Consider the following 26,672-nt stretch of genomic DNA (forward strand, 5'->3'; position numbering starts at 1 on the left):
GTGTCCAGGTCAAGAGATCACGACACTCCGGTCACTAAACACAACCTGTGGCTGTTTTATAATGTGTACTGACAAGCATAAAATGCAGCAAATTATGTGAACGCCAATTCAACACTAAAACCTTTTGTATGTGTGAGATGTTTTGAACTAAATGAAAGAATTAGTCAGAATAGTTGTGTCCCAAATGATGCACTGCACACTATGCACTATGTGCTCAATCGTGTATGAATTTTATACGGTTATTTTGTCATTCAACATCAGAATCTGATAGTCCCTCTAAAGCTGCGACAGTCGAGTGCATGAAGTGTCCAGCATTGCACACTCTATCTAATCTATCTATCTATCGATCTATCTATCTATCTATCTATCTATCTATCTATCTATCTATCTATCTATCTATCTATCTATCTATCTATCTATCTATCTATCTATCTATCTATCTGTTTGTCATACAGTCTTATCACAAGACCTGCCATTTCACCATTTTAATAGGCTAGAATAAATGTGAAGTGTTCTGTTGTGGCTTAAAATGTCATAGAAATTCGATTTTAACAAGACAATATAGGCAACATGTAATCTATGCTAGAGTTGAATATTGTTAATGACTTTTCAAAGTGTTTTGTATTTGTAGTAGGCCTATTCGTGTCTGGTATGATACAAAGCTGTTTTTTGTCATGTGTGTGAGTGTCTGGAATGTGTCTGGCTGGTGTGTGTGTGTGTGTGTGTGTGTGTGTGTGTGCGTGTGTGTGTGTGTGTGAGAGAGGGGTTTTAGCTCGGTTGACGCGCGTCTGCTCGGAATCCTCGCAATGAATGGGGACTAAATCACGGCACTTCACACCCTCCGCGTAATCAGATCATGGACACATTGACTGACACAATGAAGAAATGAATGCGCAAAGTAACCGATGGACATGTTAGCACCTCATTTCCATTAGGGCAGTAATGTGTGAGCATGTGAATGTGCCTGAGGCATGAGATGGAAATAACAGAGGAGGATTCAGGACGGACACTTTTGTTCAGGAAAGTCGGTTAATTTTCAGCCACGCACCCGCTGAGCGTCTCTCACGCCCCGCAGAGCCCCGTGCGGGGAACCGGTCTGATGTGTGTCCTCTGATCCCGCAGATGAGGAGATCAATGGGAGCTTGTGCTCCAAATGAGTGTTAAATGACTTGTGATTGTGCTTTGTGTCTAAACCGGTGTATTTCACCCTTTAATGGGGGTGACCGGGGCTAGTTGTCACACAAATAACATATACGCTTTCAAAATGTTAACTAAAATTTAATAACATAGGCTAACTATAGACGGATTTATTTCATTTTTCAGAAATGCAAGTCAGTGCAAGTTGTCACGTGTTCTAAAATGCATTTTACAGTGATGAAATAGGCTGTGGTTTTATTACCGTTTTCCATTGTGACAACTTGCCCCTCAGTGTTTACTTCGCAATATTGAATAGGCCTATTTAATTCAGATGTCAACCTAATTTTATTCACTTTAAATAGGCCTATTTATTTAATTTTTTTGTGTGTTTTTAAACTGAAATTTATCCACCTGCATTGGACATCTACAAAATCTCCAATGTTTGAAATTAAATTAAATGTAGGCTAATAAGCATTTCTATGGCACTTTAGTGTAGGCATACTAGGCTTCACCCAAAGCGCACTACACTCATCATTGGGTCTCACCCAATGTTTAACAACAGTTTTACAAATGTAGCCAATTTTTAATAATCACACAGTTCTTCCAAGATTGGAATCTGAGGTATTGTTTAAAGTTAGGGAAACCCGCTGGCATTAGTGGAGAGTTCCCGCGGGCACCTGCAGTGGAGGCTGCTCTCGGACAGGGGGGCGTGCCCTGAGGTCTAGCCCCGCCCCTTTCCCGCAGCCTCATATGAAGAGACTCGTGTGCGCTGAATGGCAGTGGTTCATGTGCAACTTTAAGAAACTAACGTTCCTGCCTAGACGCAAAGATTACTGGACATCGGAAGCAGACTCTGACTCTGAAGCGCTGCAGCTTTTTCACAGAGTCAGTCAAGAGTTGCTCTAAAACTTGAAGTTTGGAGAAGATCTTTACAAAATGCCTCGTTCATTTCTTGTCAAGAAGTATTTCTCCAATAAGAAGCCAAACTACAGTGAACTGGAGAGTCAAACTGGTGAGTGTGCTTTTAAAAGCTGTTTGTTTATGTGTATTATTGTGTACAAAATCAGTATGCGAATTGAAGAGCTTATGAATATGACTTATTACTTATGAGCTTATGACATCACTTGATCCAGTAATACTAACACTCTCTCTTCTATTCTATTCTAATATTTAATAAAAAAAATAAAAAAATTAACGTACTGCGTTAGATTATACTGAGAAGGGTCACAGCACTTGCATATTGTTGTCCTACTGTTAGTTTAACTGCTTCTATTGTTCTCATTTGTAAGTCTCTTTGGATAAACGCGTCTGCTAAATGAATAAATGTAAATGATTAGCCAACACTTTGTCTTGACATCCTGCTCTATTTATGTTCACATTACAGTACTTTTTTTGTCAACACCTTTTTAGCTATTTTCAACTATTTTCAATTGTTGTGTTGTTACTTTCAGTTGGGCTATTTTGTTTTTCATTGTATTATTATTTTGGTTACACTTAATTTTAGTGTGTTTAGGTGTCATTGCTACAGTGTAATTATATATTTAAGTACTGAGTAATAATAATTAACAACGTGTACTTACTATAGGGTTAGGGTAGGAGGATTTGGTTGAGGGTTAGTTGCATGTAATTATGCATAATTTACTTTTATTACTATGGTAAATACATGTAACAAGGACCATGTAAAATAAAGTATTACCATTTTTTCACTAACTGCAGGATGTAGTTTAACTAACTGCTAAAATGCTTCAGCTGTAGTATTTCACAGTTTAATTCCATTAATAAATCTCAAAACGTGAGAGCATGCCAATGCAGTAGATATTCAGTTGATACTAACCAAAATAAAGTGTGCTTTTCATAAACTTTCATAAACCACCCCATAAAACCTAACAAAGGGGACCATTTTCATGTTGTCCAACAACCCCCTGAACATGCACCTTTTCTCTTCCCCAGACCAACGCTATGCTGTCGTCCCTCTGCATGACTTCCACACCATGGAAGGTGATTCTGTGGTGCCCATGCTTGTGTGGGCCAGCAGTGCGTTGCCCCTCGCCTTCACACCGGCCTCCCCCAACCCCCCGTCTCCTCCCGGGCCTCTGGACCTGAGCTCTCCGTCCAGCAGCAGTTCCAGCAGTGGAGAGGAGGACGACTGCCGCACCTCTGACCCGCCCAGCCCGGACCCTGACTCCGACCGCTCCCAGTGCTCCCAGTGCGGGAAGCCCTGCGGCAGCCCGGCTGGCCTGTCCCGCCACCAGCTCACGCACTGCACCCCCGGCCCGCAGACCACAGGAGCCGCCAGCACCGTCACCAGAGCCGCCTTTCACTGCAAGCACTGTCCCAAAGAGTACACAAGTCTGGGTGCGCTGAAGATGCACATCCGCTCGCACACACTCCCCTGTGTGTGCGGCACGTGTGGGAAGGCCTTCTCCAGACCCTGGCTGCTGCGGGGACACATTCGCACACACACCGGTGAGTTAGTTAGCCCATAAGCTGAAGCTGTGAGTGGTGCAACATTTGACCAAAACCTTTAGAGTATTAAACTTGGGAACGTCCCGTTTGTGGTAATCTCCTCAACATGCCCAAAACTGTGCAGATAATAGGTGTGCCATAGACCATGTTCAGGTTAGATGACATATTGAATTGAACGCAGATGAAAACGAGGTTGTGAGGGACAGATGCGATGAAGGGTCTAGATCATGTTATTTTCACAACTCACAACTTTTAAAACTTATTCATGGAGTTTTTGACCTCTGAAAGATGCCTCATCGGCTGAAGAGTCGGTATGTTGGTCAACAACAGTACAATCCATTAAACGCACTGTATTCTGTTCGAAGCTTGTTTCAGCCACAGAATAAAACATTTTAAAAGATAATTGAATAATCTTCAAATTCTGACTTTCTTCTCAGAATTGTGTGATATGAAGTCACAATTGCGTGTTATAAAGTCAGAATTGGACTTTATATCTCACAATTCTGACTTTATAACTCGTAATTCAGACTTTTTTTCTCAGGATTGTGAGTTATAAAGTCCAATTGCGCGGGAAAAACATCAGAATTGTGAAATAAAATAGTCTCAATTACCTTTTTTATTTTCCGTGGCGGAAACAAGCTTCCATAGTATTCTGTCCCTCACAGCCTCGTTTTCATTCCTGTCAAAAATTAAATGGATTTATGATTTCCATCTGGCAGACAATGAAAGTGGTGTAAAAATCCCAAACTGTCTTATCTAGAGATAAGAACATCATAGAAACTTGGGGGCTGGGCTCTTTTATCCATGAAATGCAGGGGGAAAAACAATATATCGGGGCCACAAATGAAGAATTCCTAAATTGTTTCCTTGTTTTAGTTACATCATGGCCTCATTTAAAACAAGGGAATGAATTGGTACAACATGACCACGATTTATTTCCAGTTCATTACTAAAACAAAGAGCATTAATTCTTAATTTGTTGCCACAATATACATTTTGTATTCCACATATCATGTGCAGGGCTTGGTACTTGAGTTATAAAATGAAAGTTTGTTATAGTCAATCTTTCATCTTACATCATGGTCATTTAAACTCTGTGAACTTAGTAACTTTGACGATACGTGCAAGAATAAACTAAAGGGATGTGGCGTGGTTATGGAAAAAGCCTTTGGTTAGCATTCCCATTATTGTCAATGGCAGTTTCTCGGCTGGTTCATCTAACATCAGTGGCTAACTGCCCATGTTAACTAGTAAAACCTTGACCGTCTGCATAAAGGACCCCCAAATAGCACTATCTGGAGACAAGAATGTCATTGAAACTTGGAGGTGGCTCTTTAGAGCAAGTATTTATGGCACATTGTAGGTTCATCTTGCAGAATCTAGTTGTCTGAATTGCATTTCAGGGTTAGAGGTTAAAATGCATTAAACATCTTTAACGCAATGATATATAATGTGTGTATACTAAAAGTTCTTCATCTCTGTTTTTAGGCGAGCGCCCCTTCTCGTGCCCCCACTGCAACCGTGCGTTTGCGGACCGCTCGAACCTGCGAGCTCACCTGCAGACCCACTCCGAAGTGAAGAAGTACCAGTGTGGGACGTGCTCCCGTACCTTCAGCCGAATGTCCCTCCTGCACAAACACACACTCTCCGGCTGCTGTCCGTCTGCCTAGAGGAGGAGACAGCTGAGTCCCATCTCTCGGCGCTGGGACGGGACGGGATGGGCTTAAGCCATAAGTCAATGTCTGGACTCGTAGAGACTTGTTTTTGAAGCACACGGTGCCTTATCTTTTATTCCACAAGCCAAAAGAAGAGATTATTTTTCTATCAGTTTTAGGGTGTTTTCACACCTGACTGTTTGTTTCTGAACCTGGTGTGTTTTCTCCCTTGGTTCGGTTAGTTTCGGCATGTGTGAACACGGCAATCACGCTCAGATCTGCACCAGAACAATTGCTCCGAGATGCAAACAGACTCGGTTCGCTTGAGGTGTGAAAGCAATCCGACCCAATGGACCAACGAACCAAATGGTATTATAATTCATAACGGGAAAGGTGCTATATAGAAAGCAGCAGTGTCCGATTCTGTGAGTGAGCACATTAGTTATCACAGTTGAAAACCAAAAGAGCATCTTCATCTTAAAATGTTGTGTAATTGCACTTCCCAGTGCGAGAATGCTGTCCCGTTGAAGACTTGATTCCTGCTCTAGCTGCATTATAACATTCATCTAGTGTTCGCGTGTGTCTTGACACAGTAAACCTCTAGACAGAGCTGGGAGATCTGTGTGTCTCGACCATATAGACTGCAAGGTCTCGACAGTTAGAAATAAAGCCACAATAAGCTCACGGAGCGAACTTGTCAATCATCTTGATGGATGACGCAGAGGAAACTCTGCCCAATAAGAGGACAGTTACTCGCACGTGACTTGCGTGATCACATTTTGGTACGCTTTGAAAGGTTGCCTTGTGAAAGTGAGCCGTACCAAGAAGAAAATGCAACATTGTAACAAATTAAGTACCTGTTTTGGAACAAAACAAACGATCTATAGGTGTGAAAACATCTTTAGTCTTGCAAGCATTCACACAGTGAGGTTCTGTTACACATAGACTGCAAATTTTTGTCGTGGGAAAAGGGCCCATGAACTGGCTCTCCGTGGATTCCCAAGATACACCTCGGTGCCGGCTGGTCCGGGACTGTGAGGGGGCAGCTGCTATTAAACCTGTGTGGTGAGAGGTCATCTCTCACCAAGATCTCCACAGACTTGCCGGGATGTATTGAGACAGCTGTTGGGCTGTCGACAAATGCATCGGCTCTCCGTTTCTCCGTTAGACTGATGGCTGAAAAGCACCAAAGACCTGCTTTAATAGGACGTTCAATTAGGCTATGGAATTTGTCTCTGTAATTCGAGCTTCGAGGTATTGCGTCATTCGCCAGCTTCTGAATTGGCAGTCTGACTTCTGAATCAACGTCAATGATTTTATATTCTTAAAGACTGAACAGGGTGTCAAAAACACAAGAAGAGGGTCATTTGGTTTTAGATGTCGTTTATGTACAAAGTTTACTCCAAGCCCTCTGAACCAAAGAGATTTTGCAGTCTCTCATTTGAGAGAGGTCTTCCATGAAGTCTGTTTCACAGTTTCTTTTCCAAAGCCACAATGATATACGAAGCTGCCTTTGTACTTATTGTTTACATTTTGGACGTATAACACAATCCACATGCTAAGCAATCTTTTTTGAGCAAAGATGTTTTAGTGTATTTCCACTTGCTATTTTTTTCCAATAAAGTAATTTATGTTCTTTTGAAGAAAAGTGTCTAATTTGTGTTTTTATGAAGGTGGGATGTGTTGAAGGAACAGTTCACCCATAAGTAAATTAATACTCTGTATACATATACTCATATCATTCCAAAACAGCATAACTTTATATCTTCCATGGAATATAAAAGGATTTTTTTTCAGAATGTTCTCACTGCTCTTAGAGTTACAACAACAACAACAACTATAAAAGTGGTATAAAAGCATTTCATGCACATATGAAGTCCAACAATAGATTTCTGAAAATGCTTGACCACACTACATCAAATGTTGTTTATTACCCATTTTTTTTTTGGTAAATTGTCATTAAAATTGTCATAAACAAGTAATTTAAATGAATACAAGCTAGCCGAATTTTGAAAGAATATAGGAAAAGTAACTGGTGTGAATTATTCCTTGAATGCATTATTTTTATCCACAGGTCTCTGAATAGATATGGTGCAATAAATATTTAGCGTCTGCGTCTAGACGCAGTCAGATATTTTGAGTGATGGTCAGAACACCTGCACACACTTTCTGCTTAGCCTGACGCTAATACAACACCAACCCAGTTTAGCTGACACATGGCCAACAAATGTTCACGTCCGAGACGCACTGCAGGTGGAAAAAGACCAAAAGGGAGGCAGAAGACTTAGAGGAGCACCAGAGAGACGAGGAAGAGAAATGAGCCCGTCTGCACCATTAAGACCCGTGGATCCAGCTCTTCGCTCCAGAACCTCAATCTGTCAAATACATAGATATGCCTCCCTGAGGGGGAAATTTAATAAATGTGGGAAATTCCAACAATCTGTGCTTTGAATGTGGCCAGAGTTTTGAGGTTTTTAGTTTTGTAGACTGCCTCCACAACTCAGCCTTTCCCTGAGCAATCTGAATCCACAAAGCCCTTGTGACCTGCGTTGACGCCAACCAGTCTTGCTAGAGTAACGATGCACTTCCTTTGCTGATTTGGAGGCTCAAAGCTGTGGGATTTTGTTGGGGGAAGCTAGTTGAAGGGGGGAGGGCACGCTTAAAGAAGTATTCCAGGCTGAAAGCAACTCAAGCTCTGTCTGTGGCATACTTTATCTGCAACATCTGTGACCACTAAAAATGGTGTGCTCCTTGAGTATGGAGCTCCGCTTGTGATAACAAAAGCCCAATACTTTTTAAAGAGTTTTTTCTTTTTCTTAAGAATTTTTAAGAACATTTAAGCTTTGTGAACTTGGTAACTTTTGCACAATATGTGCAAGGATAAACGAAAGGAATTTGGTGTTAATTATCTTTAAAAAGGTCTATAATACCTGGAGAAAGTTTTCGTTTAGCATTCCTATTAATGTCAATGGCAGTTTCTTGCAACAGCAGTGGCTAACTGCCCATGTTAACTAGTAAAACCTAGTAAAACCGTCTGCATAAAGGACATGCTGCAAACTTCAGCAAAAGGAATAATACTGACCACAAGTTATGCACGACTTCAAAAGGACAATTTAGACAACTTTACACACTGAAACAGCATTTATTTACTGAATAATTAATTCAAGTGAATTAGCAAGAAATACTAACATCACATTTTGGCTTTAAACTCAAAAACAAAAACAAAAACTTTGCTTCCACTGTAAACACTTTTCTGAAAAGCAGTGTTGTTATTGCTAACCTAAACTTTTGGTTGCTCATTGGCAAATATGTATGTGTTTGGGTGTATGTGGGCTGATATGGTCAGATATGACTGGTGTTCAGTAGACGAAAGTCATTTGGGCTTTTGGGTTTGATGTGGTTGGCCTGAACTGCAGACATAGAGTCAGACATAGTAGACGTGAAGGATTGAAGCCATGGAGTCATGTTCACAGAGAGATGACAACTGTGTGTGGGCGGCTAGATGGATGGGTGACAGAGGGTGATGTCATTGTCTTTCAACCCTTGAAACAGCACAAATCTGCAAGAATTCCCCGTAGAGCCAAAATATGTCCCCTCGTACCTGTGAGGGGGTGAGATAATATGTCTGTAATTGATGGCGGTGCAGTGTGGTATGAGTTGCCCTGTTGTCAGTCCTGTTGTCGAACATTTCTGAGGGCCTTTCAGCTGCATATATTATATGTCTGTCAGTAATAAGGCATGAAGACCACATTTGTCAAAGCACATATTTGTGTATATGCTGTAGTACAGGCTATATAACCAAAGCTAATTTTTAAGTAATTTGAAAGCCACAAGGTACCAGTAGGAGTATTGATAAAGTGGTCTAACATCACCAGTTTCTTTGAGGAATCGTACCATGTAAAAAATCCCTTATTCCTATTGTTGACCTAGTTTAACCTCACTTTTTCCTTTCACTTCGTCTTTCATTCCCTTCTTTCCTCTCTCTGGGCTGTAGGAGCCCGTCGGACACAGGAAACGGTTTGTCAGTCACATATAAACACTGGCCTTTTTGCAGCACTGATAAAAAACATCTGAAGCATCTGTAGAGAAACGCCTCCTGCTAGTTTGAAAGGGAGCTGAAAAGGACAGGAATAGTTTGGGAAAAAATAAAAGTTCCTTCATCATTTACTCACCCTCATGTCGCTCCAAAACCGACTGACTTTCTGTGAAACACAAATGGACATTAGAATGATAAGGGGATGGAGCTGTCCAAGATGCACCATAAAAGTATTATTAAGTGATCAATAAGGTTCATGTGCTATATTCCAAGTCATATGAGAGTTTGTGTTAGGAACAGGTCCCAATTTAAGTTATTTTCTGATAACATTTGACATGAATTATGAGCAGTCAAGAGACAGGCAAGATGTTTAATATTATTGACATCAAACCTTCAAGAAGAAACTTTAGTGATGTTCTACCAAAGACAGTGTTGTAGTTGAGACCAGCTCATTCGAGACTCGTGTTACTGTAAGTCTGAGTCAAGAACAAGACCAGAAGAGGGTCTGAAGTGAACTATAAGCCTTCCATTTGGGCTAAATGAAGCCTGGTCCGAGTCTGAATCCATGAGTCCAAGACCATGAAAATACGTTCTTGGACTCGGACTCGGACTAGTCAAGTCAAGTCAAGTCAAGTATATTTGTATAGCGCTTTTCACAATACAGATTGTATCAAAGCAGCTTCACAGTATTAAATTAAAATAATACAACAAGGTTTGTTTCTAGTGGAATTTATTGATTGATAAAATTAAATTAAATATCCCCAAAATATCCCCAACTGAGCAAGCCAAAGGCAACAGTGGCAAGGAACCGAAAAACTCCATCAAGTGACCTAATGGTGACCTGAAACTCCATCAGGTGACCTAATGGAGAAAAAAAAAACCTTGGGAGAACCCAGGCTCAGTCGGGGGCCAGTTCTCCTCTGGCGTTTATGAACTAGAGACCAGATTTAACTGTAAGAATAAAAATATTATATGAATGCCTGGCTGAAGAGATGCGTCTTTAATCTAGTTTTAAACTGGGAGAGCGAGTCTGAGCAACGAACAGTATCTGGAAGACTATTCCAGAGTTTTGGAGCTAAATGTGAAAATGCTCTCCCTCCTTTGGTGGACCTAGATATCCTAGGTATGACCAAAAGCCTCGAATTTAGTGATCTTAAAGAGCGCGATGGATTATAGGGCGATAGAAGATCCGTTAAATAGACTGGAGCTAAGCCGTTTAGGGCTTTATAAGTCAGTAGCAATACCTTGTAATTAATACAGGACTTTATAGGTAACCAATTTAGTGATGTTAAAATCTGTGTTATATGATCATATTTTCTTGATCTAGTAAGAACTCTAGCGGCGGCATTTTGGACTAACTGTAGCTTGTTTATTGAGGATGCAGGACAACCAGCTAATAAAGCATTACAGTAATCTAGTCTCGAGGTCATGAACGCATGAACTAACTTTTCTGCATCAGAGACAGATAGCATATTACGTAGCTTAGCAATGTTTCTTAGGTGGAAAAAGGCTGTTTTTTTAACATATGAAATATGATTTTCAAAAGACAGGTTGCAATCTGGTATAACACCCAGGTCTTTTACTGTAAAGGATAAAGTAACAGGACATTCTACTATGTTAAAGTTGTATTGTGAGAGCTTTTATGGGCGGTTTTTTGAACCGATAAGTAGTACCTCTGTCTTACAACAATTTCATTCAGATTTGGAGCGATGAGAAAAAGAGTAAAACTATGCCATCTCTAACCCAATTCTTTAACCTTTTCATGTGGATAGTTTTGGACATTTACACAGATCTGAGACCAGTTTTACATTCGGACACAAAGATTAGGATCATTGATTGAACTGGGAATACAGGTCCTAGATATTAAATGACCTCGTTCACGTCTCTGTGCTCAGCAGGGGTCGTGCATTGCCCTTAAAGGGGCATATTTGTGCAGTGATGCTCTTGTCTTTTCATGTTTGAGGTGGTGGTTTAGAGAGCTGAGTCATAGGGATCGTGTTTGAGCCAGGAGCTGTTATGATGGTTTGGATTACTAACACAGTTCTGGGTGACTGTGCTCTTGTGTGGGGATTACCCACATGCTTTGGCTTCTAGATTTCTTTCTCTCTCTCTTTTCCAGATGCAACCTCTATTTGGAAGCCTTTCTGTCCTCTTCCACCTCAATGGTCTCAACTCCCCTGCTGGCTCTGTTTCCTCAAATGTTCCCCCTCTTCTTGAACATAGATCGTGTCATAGCAGGTAAATGCCTGCTCATCATTTACTCACCCTCATGCCATTCCAAGCCTGTATGACTTTCTCTCTTTTGTGGGACCCAATAGAAGAATGTTTAAGCATTTTTTGAAAGTCAATAATGCACAAAATGTTTATGCTGTAAAGATGCATGAAAGCATGAAATTAATGCACACGACTAAGCTGGCAAGTTCCAACTTCAGACTATATCGATACACAATATACTGTAAGTCTACATCACATATGGCATTACAAATGTCAAATGTCATGCTGTTTGGAGTCTAAGCACTAAGTTAGACATGCAGTTCATGTGACATGCGAGAACCAATGAGGATTGACATCAGTGGACGTTTGTAGGTGTGTTGTAATTAACGTAACTATTGTGAACTGTAAAAAAAAAAACTTCACATGCCTGTAGAACTTGTAATTACAACGTGTTAACTAGTAATTTTCAGATTTAAGGTGTGTTCGACTTGAAGCTGCGCTGTGTAGACCGACTGGTGGATGACATCAAAGTACCGTGAGAGCATTTCGAAAGCATAAGGAGCTTTATTTATGGTAATTACGACATGGCGTGAACGCAACATGTGTTATGTTGTGTATAAGAAAGAAACTATTTTACAAAGTGAGCTGTATGGGTATATTCAAGTGTGGTGACCAGTTTGAATATGAGACTCTTTAATCTCAGTCTAAGTCTCTTGATTCTTGGCCTTCAGATCACTCCATGTGATGAAGGACCATCCATCCATTTTCCAAACCACTTGTCTTATATAGGGTCACAGGGATGGTGGAGCCTATTTAAATCTGTTTAAATGTCTCAACAGTGCAATGTAAATATGGCAACCAAACATATCTCAAAATGGGACTGCAGTCTAAAGGCAAAGTTTCTTCACTCATATTTATCCAGACCAGGGGCCTCATTTATAAAGCTTGCGTACGCACAAAACGGGGCTGAAAACATGCGTACGCCAGTTCCTGCGCAAAAGGTGGGATTTATAAAGAAAAACTTGACGGGAAAATTTGCGCACCTGCACGCAAACTCTGACCAATGCGTACGAACGTTTTGGAGATGGAGCACTTTGGCGACACCGATGGTGAGCTGGAGTTAAATGTATTTTTGGTCACTTTTATACAGAAAATCTAAAGAAAATTAAACATATACAGAAAGATTATACAAATACAATTTCAATCACCAAGCCTGTCACTTGAAGCAAATATCCATTCCTTCTTAAATGTCCGCGGCAGCGAGCGTGTTGAGCCGTTTAGTGAAACTGACGCAAATAACAGTTTAAATAAATAAAATACTTCTGATATAAACATTTATATTAAATATGCCATTCAAATTAATGGAGTTAAACACTTAAACATGAAATCATTACTGAAGTTACAACATTTTTTTAAATTCAATCATTAGAAATATTTGTTGTGGATGCGATTGTTTTTGAACACTTTTCCTGTGGCGTGCTTTAATGTTTTAACCACAGAGATAATTGCTTATCATGATAATACCAGATTGTCTGAGAAAATAGTTTTGTGCAAATAATGCCCAAGGCCTATCTGTTTCCATTAAAAATATAAATCAATTAAAAATACAATTCGGCAAGTGGAAAAGATTGAGAAAAACTTTCTCTGAAATGTATTTTACACTATTTGATTTATGTAGGCTATTCAACAACAAGGCAAGGATAGACAACTACTTGATTTGTATTAATGTAATGTTTCTTGTACCGTTTATCATTTGCATATGATTATTCATCCACGTGATAACGTTTAAGTTATCACGTGGATGAATAATCATATGCAAATGATATGTAGATGAGGATCTGCAAAGTAAAACTAGGCGTTGTAAGCTCCATATATGGTTATTTCGGGTGGAGACGCATGTGCGCACAATCTTCCGCTGACTGGGATTTATAAAGTGAATTCTGCACAGGTTCTGGCGTACGCACGGTTTTATAAGTCTGAATATTTTTTTGCGTACGCCATTTTTGGCTTTCGGGCGCACGTACACTTTTAGTAAGGTTCCTACGCACAGTTTTATAAATGAGGCCCCGGGGTGATCAATCATGTTCCTGGAGATTTCCCTTCCTGCAAAGTTTAGCACCAACTTGGCAAACCAGCTAAGATCTTCACTGATCTTCAGATTCAGCACTGGATATTTAAAGAGAGGTTTGTTGGAGCAGGGCTGGAAGGTAGATCTCCAGGAACAGAACTGAGACTGTCCTAAACTCCAGCTCTAACCCTCCTCCAACACACCTAGCTGTTGTTTTCAAGTAATCCGTAACACCTTGATTGCTTTTGGTGTGTCTGATAAGAGTTGGAACTAAACTCCAGGCGAATTCCAAACTGTGTTTTTGCACCCTTAAAGGGAACTTCGGGATGGCAACTCCATTCGTACCGTTCCCAAACGAAAGTGAACAACTGAATCCCTTCACGAGGGGCCCTTCCACAGGTCCATTAGCGAAGGGAACATGCAATGGTCACTTCAAGGAAGTGATTTAATAATTTATGGTCATGTTCTGCCCTCAGGAGTGAGTGGGGTATAGGGATGCTCACTTCCGATTGGAATTTGCCCCCAAGAGTTGGTTTGGCTACCCCTGGCATGCCTAGTATTTAGTATTCATCCCTTTATCACAGGGGTGTCCAATCCTGCTCCTGGAGGGCCACTTTCCTGCAGAGTTCAGTTCACTGGAAGCTTCTAGTGATCCTGAAGACCTTGATTAGCTGGTCCAGGTGTGTTTAAATAGGATTGGAGTCAAACTCTGCTGGATATTGGCCCTCCAGGAGCAGGATTGTACACCGCTGTGATAAAGGGATGAATACTAAATACCCTGCTTTATCTGTACTGATCAACATGTGAATGGAGAGGACAGGTTGTACTTGAGGTGGAATAACAGTTAAGGATTTAAGCAACCTTGAGAAACACAGCTGTTATACAGCATCACATTAGCAGCAGACTGAAGTCTGGTGTTCAAGGCTTCAGGCCCAATTGAAGAATCTCTGCAAGAGCCAAACAAAGAGTGTGTAATAACACATTCAGATTTACAGGGAGACTGAGGACAGGGCAGGAAATTAGAGTTGTGTAACAATATAAACAAGGAGAGAGCAGGGAGAGAGAAAGCCTAAAAGAGAAGGTAAGGAAAGAGGAGAAACGTTCCTAAGAAAGTTTCTTAATATGTAAAGTTTTTTAAATGAGCACCAAACTACTGAATGCACCTTTAAGATCAATGAGCTGTAGAAACTGCATGTCTATATATGTAGTTGCTACTTTGTTCTGCATGTTTCATCTGTGGTCTCTTATTGACCCAAGTCAGAAGAGCTCACCCTCCAAGTGTCTGTGATATTCTGGTGTCTAGGTATGGCTTCTTCAGTGTAAGTCTATGGGATTTATTTGTCCACCAGAAGTAATATCTCACCTGAACACCTCAACAAGTGACATGATTTGAGTTATCATTCATGACTGTAGCATACAGTGGGTTTTTTCCATAGAGCGCTTTCATGCAAGCACTGTAAAAAAGTAGTTTTCTGTGTTTTGTTCTGTGAAATTGAGGGCGTGTCTCTCACTGTGTGCTGCACCTGCGGTGACAGAGAAAACACCTGCAGTGTCTCTGACTGCGCCACAGGTATTTGGGGCCTCGGGAGGTAGCCTACTTTGGATGATTTGCAAGGTGCACTTTTGTTCTGCCCTGAGACCTGCAGCACTTTACAACACTATTGTTCTGCCACTTGTGTGAGGCAGAGGTGAAGGGGACTGCCGTGACACACACACACACACACACACACACACACACACACACACTCGCTGGCCTTTTTCACTTGTGTCCTGAAGCCGGGCTGCAGGTGTATAACTGCACCTGTCTGAAATGCACTCTCTCTGGCGGCCTTCGTATCTCTTCATCTCACAACCACTCAGTGCATTCATAAGTCTTAGTGTTCATTTATCTCTGAGTGTGTGCATTTTTGACGAAGATTTGGTGTCTTCTTACTGTGACTTATGTCAGCATATTATATTCCTTTTCCATAAAGCATATGTGGCACTGATCGGTTCAAGGTACTGATGAGATTACAAATTTCATGGAGCATATGGGAAAACTACTATAATTATGCGCACACACACACACACACACACACACACACACACACACACACACACACACACACACACACAGATATAGATATATAAATATAAACTTTGAGGCCTGCTTTGATATCCTTATGGGGTAAATGGTGCTGAAGTGACAAAAAGTGAAGAAAGTGCCCATGAAAAGAAAAGAAAATTATATTCTTGAGTTTTCTTCCGGGAACGAACACGTCACAATATTCCTCATTTAAATAATTCCCGCCCAAGGCATACTCAAAGTTGAGAAGAGTTGTATAGTGTGTTGAAACTAGCGGGTATGGTAAGGGTCGGGACATTTCCCAAACACGCTCAAAGCCGACCAATCTCAGCACACTGATCCAGCCGACCAATCAGAGCACAGTGTGCTTTTGAGAAGGAGGGGATTCATAAAGACAGGAACTAAACGGGTGTGTTTCCCTAAGCCAAATATGGTTGCAAGTTCTGATGTTATCAACACAATTCAACAAAACTTGCGAAAACAATTGGCTAATGATGCTTTTGGGAAAGTCACCTTAGAGCCTTACTGACAGACCGGGAAGAGACGAGCTGCAACAATGTCAAAGATGTGAAATATTATGTGTTTTTTGAACATTCAAGCGTGAAAACCTGTTCTAGTAGAGCCAAACAACATCATCAAAACTTTGAAAAAGGGCATATTAGGTCCCCTTTAATATCGTGATGCCTTATCGTTGCATTTAGCAGATTGTGCCTGTGCCAAACGCCACACTTCATGTGCACGTGTAGTCCTGCAGAATTACAATGGCCACCGCATGTGTGTCTCCATGACGTCCACAAAACTATAGGTGTCCCATTTGTTATTTTATGTTTCAGAAGAGTGCCAGCGATCGAGCCCCTTTTTCTTAGAGCAGATTTCTACCCAACAGTCATTACGTCACGAAAGTGTGGACTTAGGGTAGGCCTATGCAAAGTTTTGTGTCTGTGAATTATATTTTGGGACGTGATTTAGGTTATTGCTATGAGTATTGCTGTTTTTGGTGTGTTTTACCTCTTTTCCCTCTTTTTCCTTCATCCTTTCAGCTAACAGGTATTAATGACTGCCGCCTGATCCCAATTACTTTGCTGGCTTCCCTACCGGTTGTGAATGGCAGATCAGTGAAGGAAGTGGTATAAAGCTCAGTGTTTATTGAGAAGAGGAGAGAAAATGCATAAATCGTGTTGTGTGGAGAGGGTTCTTCGTCTGTCCCAGACTCAAAATGTCTTAAAATGTGCTCTTTATATTAAAGTATGTGGTTTTAAGTGTTATTTGAACTAAAGGAACAACATTTATGATTCTATTGTTGTCAGATTTTATTGGTGATTTGAAATATTGAAACACAATATTGAGAAACAGTTGTGGAACTTCCCTATTCAAGTAGATACACAGAGAATAGCTCTGCCGTGCAAAGGCAAAAGACCGTAACTTCGTTTTTGGTCGAAAATGAGTTATTTATATTTTTGGCACATTCAAGAACTTCTTTATCATGTGGATAAGTATCTTGAATCAATTCCGTTTTTTTTTTTCGAGAAAATAATGATTTGTCTTAACAGTAACTTCCAAAAGCCCATGAGAAACCAAGGCAGAACACTGTAACATCAGTTACCGCTCTTTGGCTTTGTTTTGGAACGCTCAAATAGAGTTACGGTGCTCTGCCTTTGTTTAGCCGCGCGTCAATATGAAGTTACTGTGCCGGTGTTCAATCAAATAATGCTACCTACCAGACTGTACGGTTATCTGCCTTTGTTTTAATGTCCATTAAAATTAAAATTACGGTGTAGCCTGTGTACTTTGTACAGCTGCCATCAGTCGCTCTAACTTCTGATGTCCTCAGAGCGGTCAGAACATTTAGTACACTGAAAAAAATGATTCATTGACCACTTACGATAAAAACATTTAGTAAATTCAATGAATTTACTGAAATCATTGAATTTACAAAAAAAATTTATCGTAAGTGGTTCCACACAATTGATTTTAGCTACATTTAAACAAATGCATTAAGCTGAACTTAGTTCAACGTAATGCATTTGTTTAAATGTAGCTAAAATTAATTATGTGGAACCAATTAACATAATTTTTTTTAGTAAATTCAACTAGTCAATGAATCATTTTTTTCAGTGTATGGTCTGAACCAGCTCCATCGACAAACATGCGATATCGATCGCGAAGGATTATGCAGAGTTGACAGAAAAACGTTACACATTGCCGTATCAGATGAATACAACCAAGAATTAAAGCTTGGCAAACTAGCTGGCAGAGTGCCAAAACTTCGCCTTCAGCCCCGCCCTAAACACGGTCGAGTCAACGCTGGACTAATAGGAGGTATTTTGTCATGTCAAATGTAGTAATAATGCCATCAGAATGCAACCAAAGCACAGGATAGCAATAAGTAGATGGCTATAAATAATTGTAAATCATAAAAAAAAAAAAAAAAAATGCCATGATCACTAGATTTTATACAGGTGTGTAGGCTACTATAATGAGTTTGTTAATGGTGATCAGCAACTAAATATTGATAATGTGGAAGTTACTGCCTTTTGCCTTGGCATGACTTCTCACTTGTTGCTGACAATACAAAGGCAGAGTACAGTAACTTTAAAATAGTGGTCAAAAGTCAAGTTTGAGCTCAAGATTTTTTTATGTATACAATTTCCATTACTAAAACATCTATTTGCTAGATTTCCAGTGTCCTACCTATAATTAATTTGGCGGGACAACTAAAAATCTTTAAAGTCATTTTTCTCAGTTCCACACTCTAGCGACTTAAGGTCTTTTGCCTTTGTAGGGCAGAGCTGCTTAGGGGCTTTAATCAAAGATTTCTCATCATATTCTTCCAAGATAAAGTTTGCTGGCATTTGCTCTCCAATATTAAGTCCGAAATTTTCGTATACATTTTTTCCGTATTCGATATTCGGTGACTCTGAATTGTCAAAACACCTCTCAAAATGCTTGCTACGGATGCGGAAAACGCAGAAAATCGAACCCGATCTGAATTCTTTTATGATGGACGAAAGTTTCGGAGGCAGTGTGTAAACGTGATTGACACAATGTGAGGTCGGTCGTATTTATTTTTTAATATGCAGAAATTTTGGACTCGGTGTGCAAGGACCATAACTCTATAGCTCTACTATGCTATCATCAGTGTGTTTCTGTGCGTTACGTCTGAGCAGTCATTTCCTCTGGGTGTGAGTGTTTGGAGAAGCCGAGGTCCCAGCACAGAAGGCACAGACAGGTGGATGGAGGGGAGACAGAAGGGGCCCGTGACCTCTGGATGTGGTCAGGTGGGTCCACACCTGTCCTCTTATTACGACTAAAGATTCCAGTTACACCAGACTGTGCAGCATATCTAGACAACATTTAAGGAATCATAGACATGCTCACAACACAAAGACTGTAAGTCTTTACAATCAGTACTGTAAAATAAATTCAGTCAAATTAAAAATAAATTAATCAAATTAATAGTTCAGCCATGAAACTCTATTCACATTCTGATTGGTTCGTTCAATGTAATGTTCGTTCTCAGCCAATCTATTTCACGTATCTATTCCCAGTGCTGGCTAGATTATACTTAGAAACTATAGTCAGTAACTGATTCCAAATTAGGCCTACATGACAAAAATTGTAGTTAGTAACATAATCCATTACATTACACATACGGTAATATAATCAGACTACTTTTTGATTACTTTTAGATTACTTTTGACATAACTTGTTTATCACATTGATTTAAATAGGATAATTTTGTACCATAGTGATATACAAATACAAAGAGAAAGAAAATATATTCCGTTCTTAATCAACAACATGAAGTTCATTAAATAACATCATGATTTCCCAAACTTGGGTTCATGAAGGAACTATAGGGGGTTTGTGAGTTTAATGAAAAGCTAATAACTGATTAAATCATAAAAATATTAAATTCAATAATTTTAATATAAAAACAATCAAAATAAAAACCCTTACTGTAAAAGATACAGATAATAACTGCTTGTCATGTGACCATTAACTGACTTCAGAGAACCGTGAACTCACAAATGTATTGTTAGATTATTGACTTAATTATTCATTTATTACCTTAAAATCTGAGGGTACTTCAAGCTAATATGCTTTGGCTAAAAAAAGTTTGCGAATCCCAGCATTACATGAAAATAAGAAATTATGTGAATTGGTGCATTTTAATGCGTCTGAAGGACAAAAGCTGATGAAAAGACATACATGGATAACTGACCCACTGTGTGATAATTCAAATATTGAGTGACAATCAATAATGCGTTCATCAGTAGTTCATGAGAGATCCGACATTGAAATGTTGAAAAACAAAACACTTCTCAAATGATTTCTGTAAATCCACTAATAAATTGATGTGTCAGTTTTCAGGGATAGTCACATGACTAGTGGCTGGTCTCTGGTCTATATATAATATAATATAATATAATATAATATAATATAATATAATATAACATAACATAATATAATATAATATAATACTAACCTTTATTATATTATCGGCAAGTACCTTTTTATATTATTTTAAGTGCACATTCAATACAATTAAAGGATACAAAAATGCTAATGTCAAACTCTGCTGGAATCAATCAATGTAATCAAGTGTCCTAGATTTACATGCATTTTTACTGCTTCTTATACATGCAAACACACACACAGATCGGTCAGCTGTGACAGATAGTGACGTGCCAGCTCGGTTTAAGGTCTGCTGAAGTGTCTCTACAGCTGTCACAGTGTAATTCTAGATATCAGTCCACCTGAGCAGCCCGTGGAGCCAAAACAACAGCACCCCCGTCCTGCCCCCCTCAGTGCCCCCTCAGGGGCTAGTCACGCAGGTGTGTGTGTGTGTGTGGATGGGCTCAGCCCAGCATGAATCAAACAACCTCATTCCTCTGCTGAATCAGCGGCGGCTTTTATCGCATATTACTGGTATGAATTATTGGTTACACTTTATTTTAAGGTAAGGGGCCTTACCTTACACAATATTTTGTGTTACAGTGTAATTATACATTTAAGTACTGAGTAATAAGAATTAACTACATGTACTTACTATAGGGTTCGGGTTAGGATTAGGGATTGGTTTAGAGTTATATGTATAATTTATAGTTATTACTACAGTAACTACATATAACGTGTAACAAGGACACTTTAAGTGTTACCGAATTATTCTTTATTTTGTGCAACGTGAACAAAGTACAATAAAACGTCTCAGTTACTTATGTAACCCTCGTTCCCTGAAGGAGGGAACGGAGACGTAGTCGACGTATCGACTGATTGGAATTGTAAAAACGAGCCAATGGACATTGGCATGCGTGAATCGCATCATACGCCCCGCCTCGCAGCGTGGGTATAAATACGGAAGTGTATGCACGCACCAGTTGTTTTTCGCTGAGGAGTCGAGCGGACCCCGGTCAGTGGTGGGACAGCAATAGTGGCTAGGGGACTACGTCTTCGTTCCCTCCTTCAGGGAACGAGGGTTACATAAGTAACCGAGACCCTCCCTTTCAGTCGGGCACGTTCGACGTAGTCGACGTGTCGACTGATTGGGATCCTACTAAGTCGCCACCTTCCAGTGCCTAGACAAAAGCCTCCAGATCTTCCGCACATGTGAATATGACAGGGCTTAGGCCAGGGAGTCACTGCTGTTCCACAGGACCACTGGGAAAGCATTCTGTCCTAAAAACCGCACTAGCGGGAGGAACAGAGAAAGTCAGGGCTGGGTCTGCCTCTTCCGGGGCAGCGCTTGCAGGCTCACCACCTGGTCCCGTTTTAAGGGAGAGGTAGGAACCTTGGGCACAATCCAGGCTGGGGTTTCAATTAATGAGAGTTAGCCGGCCCGAAACCAGGCACAATTCATTGACCGAAAAAGTGTGCAGGTTCCCTACCTTCTCGATAGAGTAAGCAAGTAGAAGAACTGTATCTTTAAAAACAGATTTTTAACTCAACTACCTGTAGTTCTCAGGGGAGGTCTCAGAGTGCAGTAGCACTGGAGATAGGTCCCAAGAAGGTATAAAGGAGGCGCAAGGAAGATTTCATCTCCTTGCACTGCTAAGGAACCTGACGATCAAGTCGTACTTCCTATATCTCGACTGCATCCTGATGTGCTTTAAGGGCAACATCATTTTGAAGGTGGAGCTGAACAGCCACACTCCAAACCATCTTCTGCAGGAAGGAAGCACAGAAGTGATCGAACATCGGGGTCTTCCTGTGAGAAGAACATCAACAACGAACAGGTTCTACTTCAGATTGTAAGCAAGCCTCTATTCTTTAGAAGGAGCTCTCACAGAAGTAAGTATCTAAGCTCTTTCAGAGGTAGATAGCTGAACAACCACAACAGAACCTGGAATTCTCTGGCCCGCTACAGGTGCCAACAGTGCCCCATCCCTGAGAATCTCAGAGGAAGAGTCAGGAAGGCTGTCTAGGGAACAAGGTCCTAGTTGGGCCATTATGGGGCAACTAAAGAACCTGCTTTTTATTAACGCACTTTGCATAGACCCTGCCGTCGGCTGTGAGCCAGTGTCTCCGTGTTTAAGGGAGTAAACAACTAGCAAGGGAACAAATCAGAGCGGCAACAGATGTAAATGTGCGGCCCCGAAGATATCCGGACAGCTGGAATGCCTGGGGATGGAGTCTCCACTCTCTTCGGCAACAAGCTGTCATGAGGCCACCTGGGCAGCATGATTGAGCAGGCCGGAATTTTATTTATTTAATTTTTTTTAAGTCAAAGAAGCGACCTCAGAAGCTTCTGACCCCATAGGAGGAGGTGGCGAACGAGTTGTGATATGCGAGGGAAGCGAATAAGCAAAGGTCGCTGAACTGGGCAGTGCATCTTGCTGAGCAGCGGCATCAAGCTAGGAAACTGCTACAACTCGAGGCAACTGAATGCCAATGCAGTGTGAGGTAAGCCCAAGCCCTCCATACTGCATGCCCGTTATACATGGCCCCTAAGCTAGTGTTCAATAGACACTTGTTCTAGCAGCAATTAGCCCGGAGAAACAAAAGGTCTGAACACTGCTAAAGGTTTGGCAGCATATTTGGAGCATGCTGCTCTGCCGCGACCACCTAGGAACTTGGTCATAAAGTCAGTGCTGAAGCGGTCATCATATGGAGGAAACCATTTATATGCGGCTGCATCTCACATATGCCCTAGGAGCCTCTGAAGTTTATTCAGTGGGACCCTTTCTCACCTCTAAGCACCGACCGGACACATTTCAATTGAGAAACGTGTAAACCAAGTTCACCTCCGTACCGGAAAAAAGCTCTTCAGTCCGTAGACGAGTTCTACTTTCCAGTTGACCTGAAACCCAACTGGCTATGTAGCACTTGAAGGGAGGGACTTGTACCCAGACTTCGACCCCTCAACACAAGACACAGGATGACCCATGTTTGCGGAGGAGTGGATATCTGAAGTATGCGTCCTTCAGGCCCCACACTGCAGACCATTCATAGGGATGGAAATTAGTAATGCATACTGTGTAGTAACTTGAATGGAGGCTTTAAAAAGGGGCCGAATCAAGCATACAGACCCCTGATGGTCTAACTCACTATATTTCGAGTACAATGAAGAACAGGCCTACTTAGAACCTATTTTCATATCGGCTGGAGGAACGGCTCGATCACAACCTTCACCAGTAGGAAGCGACGACCCCACACACAGCAGCACAATCTGAACACAGAAGTGTAACAAACAGCGCTGCACATGGGCGGGTGCCGGACTAACTGAATCGTCTTAGCCAAGTCTGATGATACAAGAACCGGCTGTTGCTCGGGAGCACTTTTCAGTGCTACAACGGACCGACACGGGGCCCAATGCATCAGAGACATACTCAGAGTGAGGCAGTGTGTTAGAGACAGGGACCCAGCTCGGAAGGCCCGAAGGCGGCCCGAAGCAGGGTCTGAGTTGTAAACACCTGTCTCTAGGTAACGGCAGAGAATGTGTGAGAAGGCGTGACCGGGTCCTCGAACGCACTTAAAGGGTAACTAAACCCCTGGTCAGAGCCTGACTCCACCCACTGGCAATATTTGAAAAATGCTGGAAAAGTGGGCAGACCCCAGCGGAGATAGAGGGGACGAACCGAGGGCGGGGCTGAGCGGGGGGGCATGCACCTGAGACCCGCAGTGACGGATTAATTGACAGCTGCTGTCAGACTCTAAAATGGAGAGTGACTCACGGGGACACAAGACGACGTAAAGTACATGCATCTGATGAGTTTTATCGAGTTAATGTCAATAGTGTGTGCTCTCTGTAGGCATATTCATATTTTGCCGCTATGTGAAAAAAATCCAGCAAAATGCGCCGGCGCGTTTGCCGACCCCAGAGGATTAACTTTAGCCTAACTGTAAATTTGGATTATATATATGATCACTCACATCAAGATGCCGCTGCGGTGGTGGAGTCCATGCAGGAGGAACAGCGTTTGGCACTGCGTCGCTTTTCAGCGCGAGCTGTGTGGAGAAGCCCATTTCCACCTCTATTGCGTTGGAGAAGTAAAATTCAGGTTGCACACTTGAGCTCCACTGGCGCCTAATTTCCAAGTCTGCTGGAAAGCTATGCAGTCCAGCAGTGCTGTTGCAACCAGCAACACTATACCTACGTACCCTCCTGACCACTGTACTAAATACAGATAAATCTATGCTAACTTGAAGCTATCCTAACTGATGCAATACTATGCGTGGTAGCTCGTACCAAGGGAGGGTGTGGTGAGCTCGTACCAAGGGGAGGGCGTGGTGAGCTGGAACCTGCTTACGTCACATAGTACCGCTTACGTAACGTAGCACCGCAAACATCCAATAGGAAAATTCAACTGCAGTAGCCACCGTTCAACCTGAAGAGGGCAGCACTCAGACGTTTTTACACCATATATTGTAGAATTAAAACACTTTATACCCAAATGTCAAAAAAGTTACTCGAATCAATGAACAGCACTAATAAAGCCCCATTCTTAGTGATCAATAACTAAAAAAAGTTGGTTTAGGGTTTAGTTACCCTTTAATGCCAGCTAATGAAGCCAAGTCTGTAGGTACAGGAGAACTGCTGGATCAGCCAGGAGCACTGTGTAGTGCTACAACTGGCGAAGCAGCGGAACCCCAGATACCACAGACTTCAGGCAACAAACAGGGACCCAGCTCGAAAGCCAAGACAGGGTTTGAGTGTGTAGTGCGACTCTTACCTGTCTCTAGATGACCTCAGAGATTGCGTGAGAAGGCTATACCAGGTCCTCGAACCACACCCAACTGCTGGCTGGTGAACAAAAGGTAGCTGAAGGTTGCAAGACTGCACAGGGTCGCACACCAACAAACTAACCTCTTTTGAACTCAGAAAACAGAGTAAATTGCTCTTTCTTTGAAAATGTAGGTCCCGCTTTTATGGGAGCCAGCGGCAGAACAGACATACACAAACAAAGACTCCTCCCGATCCTCCACCGGGACAAGGGAGTGGATCGGTACCATCTCCAAGAGCTCTCACTCCATCTCTGGGTGGCCTGCTGCAGGAGCGCCTGCTGCAGGAGCGCCTGCGCTTGCACTTACCACCTGGCTTGGTAGCTCCTTGAGCGGGCGGGACGCCCTGTCTGCGACCGGGTCCACGCTGAGATCTGGGTGGAGGCTGCTGCGATGACTCAGCGGGAGCAGAGGTGGAGGCAGACGGACGCCATTGGCGACGAGCAGGCGGAGGATCTTCCCCAGGTGGACGGGTGGAGGGAGCAGCGGGCCGCCGAAGCAGGATGTGCTGGATGACCTCCGTCTGCTTCTGGACAGCAGAGAACTGTTGGGCAAAGTTCTCTACCGCATCACCGAATAACCCATCCTGGGAAATGGGGGAGTCCAGGAACCGAACCTTGTCCACTTCCCTTATATCCGCCAGGTTGAGCCAGGTTGAGGTTGCAACCTTCGTACCCCGGAGGGCAAGATCAGTTGCAGTGCGGAGCTCACCCATGAGCTCATGGTCTGAACCACCCTCGTACATATCCATGAGTGCCTGGGCCTGGTGGACCTGAAGCAATGCCATGGAATGCAGTGAAGATGCAGCTTGCCTACAGGCTTTGTAAGCTTTGCCCGTAAGGACGGATGAAATCTTACAGGCCTTAGAGGGGAGACAACCGATCCACTGGAGGGATAGCCTCATAACCCTTAGCCGCACCTCCATCAAGGGTAGCGAGAACCAGCCCGGCCCGCCCTGAGAAACCAATCATCCAACCGAGACGGTTCGGGACACGGTGGAGAATTCCAGACGAGCCCTACCGCCTCGGCGGCCCTTTTCAGCAGCATCTCAGGATCTGGCTCGGGCAGCGTTGCCTTCCCAGAGGAGGGCAACGGAGCAGAGTCGTCATCTCCAGAGCACAGCTCTCCCTCCGATGCTACGATGGACATCCTGTCCTCTGGAGGGGCCCCAAATGAAATGGCTGGTCGGTCCACTACAGATGGACCAGCACATTCCCCGGGGAGCACTCCAGGCTTCCCCTGGGAAGTTGACCCAGAGGGTGCTCTAGAGCGGGGCATAGGCGTGGGGACTTCACCTTTGCTTTTAATGAAAGTGAGTCTCGACCTTAACACTGAGATGATCATGTTCCTACAGTGAGAACATGAATCATCCACGAAAGCTGCTTCAGCGTGCTGTAAGCCCAAACATGTGATGCATCTATCGTGACCGTCACCCAGAAACGCACGGATGGAATGGCATCTTGAAAAAGACGCAAACACACCCGTGTTGCTCTTTCAGGAAATGAGACCTGTCACCAGTGCCGGAGCACACAGGGGAACAACAGCGGAAACACTTTACAGTGAAGCACTCACTATTTCTGCCCTCAACCGTCCGTCAACAAACACCTTTATAAAAAATGCTGTTAAAACAACAGTTGAGAGCTTCCGTAGCTTGCGATCACTGCTGCAATTGCTGTAATCACCAACACTGGGAGAGTCTTCCAGAAGAACACAAACACACTAGCTTGTTGTGTAGACAACACTCTTCAGAGACATCAGAAGATCCGATCGGCTCCAAAACGAAAGACAACTGGTGCGTGCATCCACTTC

General features: G+C 42.3%; 1 protein-coding gene and 1 long non-coding RNA gene across 2 annotated transcripts in view; both read left to right on the plus strand.

Annotated features, from left to right (window-relative positions):
* LOC307145408 overlaps nucleotides 1–26,672 on the plus strand; it is a 1,105,317-nt gene that overhangs the window by 1,002,554 nt on the left and 76,091 nt on the right. The window lies entirely within an intron of this gene.
* On the plus strand, nucleotides 1,913–5,855 carry snai1b (snail family zinc finger 1b). Its single transcript, XM_079849733.1, has 3 exons — nucleotides 1,913–2,149; nucleotides 3,088–3,603; nucleotides 5,092–5,855. Exons 1-3 carry the CDS (start codon nucleotides 2,074–2,076, stop codon nucleotides 5,271–5,273), a joined length of 774 nt encoding a protein of 257 aa, XP_079705859.1. The 5' UTR covers nucleotides 1,913–2,073; the 3' UTR covers nucleotides 5,274–5,855.

Source organism: Squalius cephalus, assembly GCF_949319135.1.
Source record: "Squalius cephalus genome assembly, chromosome: 18".
Classification (NCBI taxonomy): domain Eukaryota; kingdom Metazoa; phylum Chordata; class Actinopteri; order Cypriniformes; family Leuciscidae; genus Squalius; species Squalius cephalus.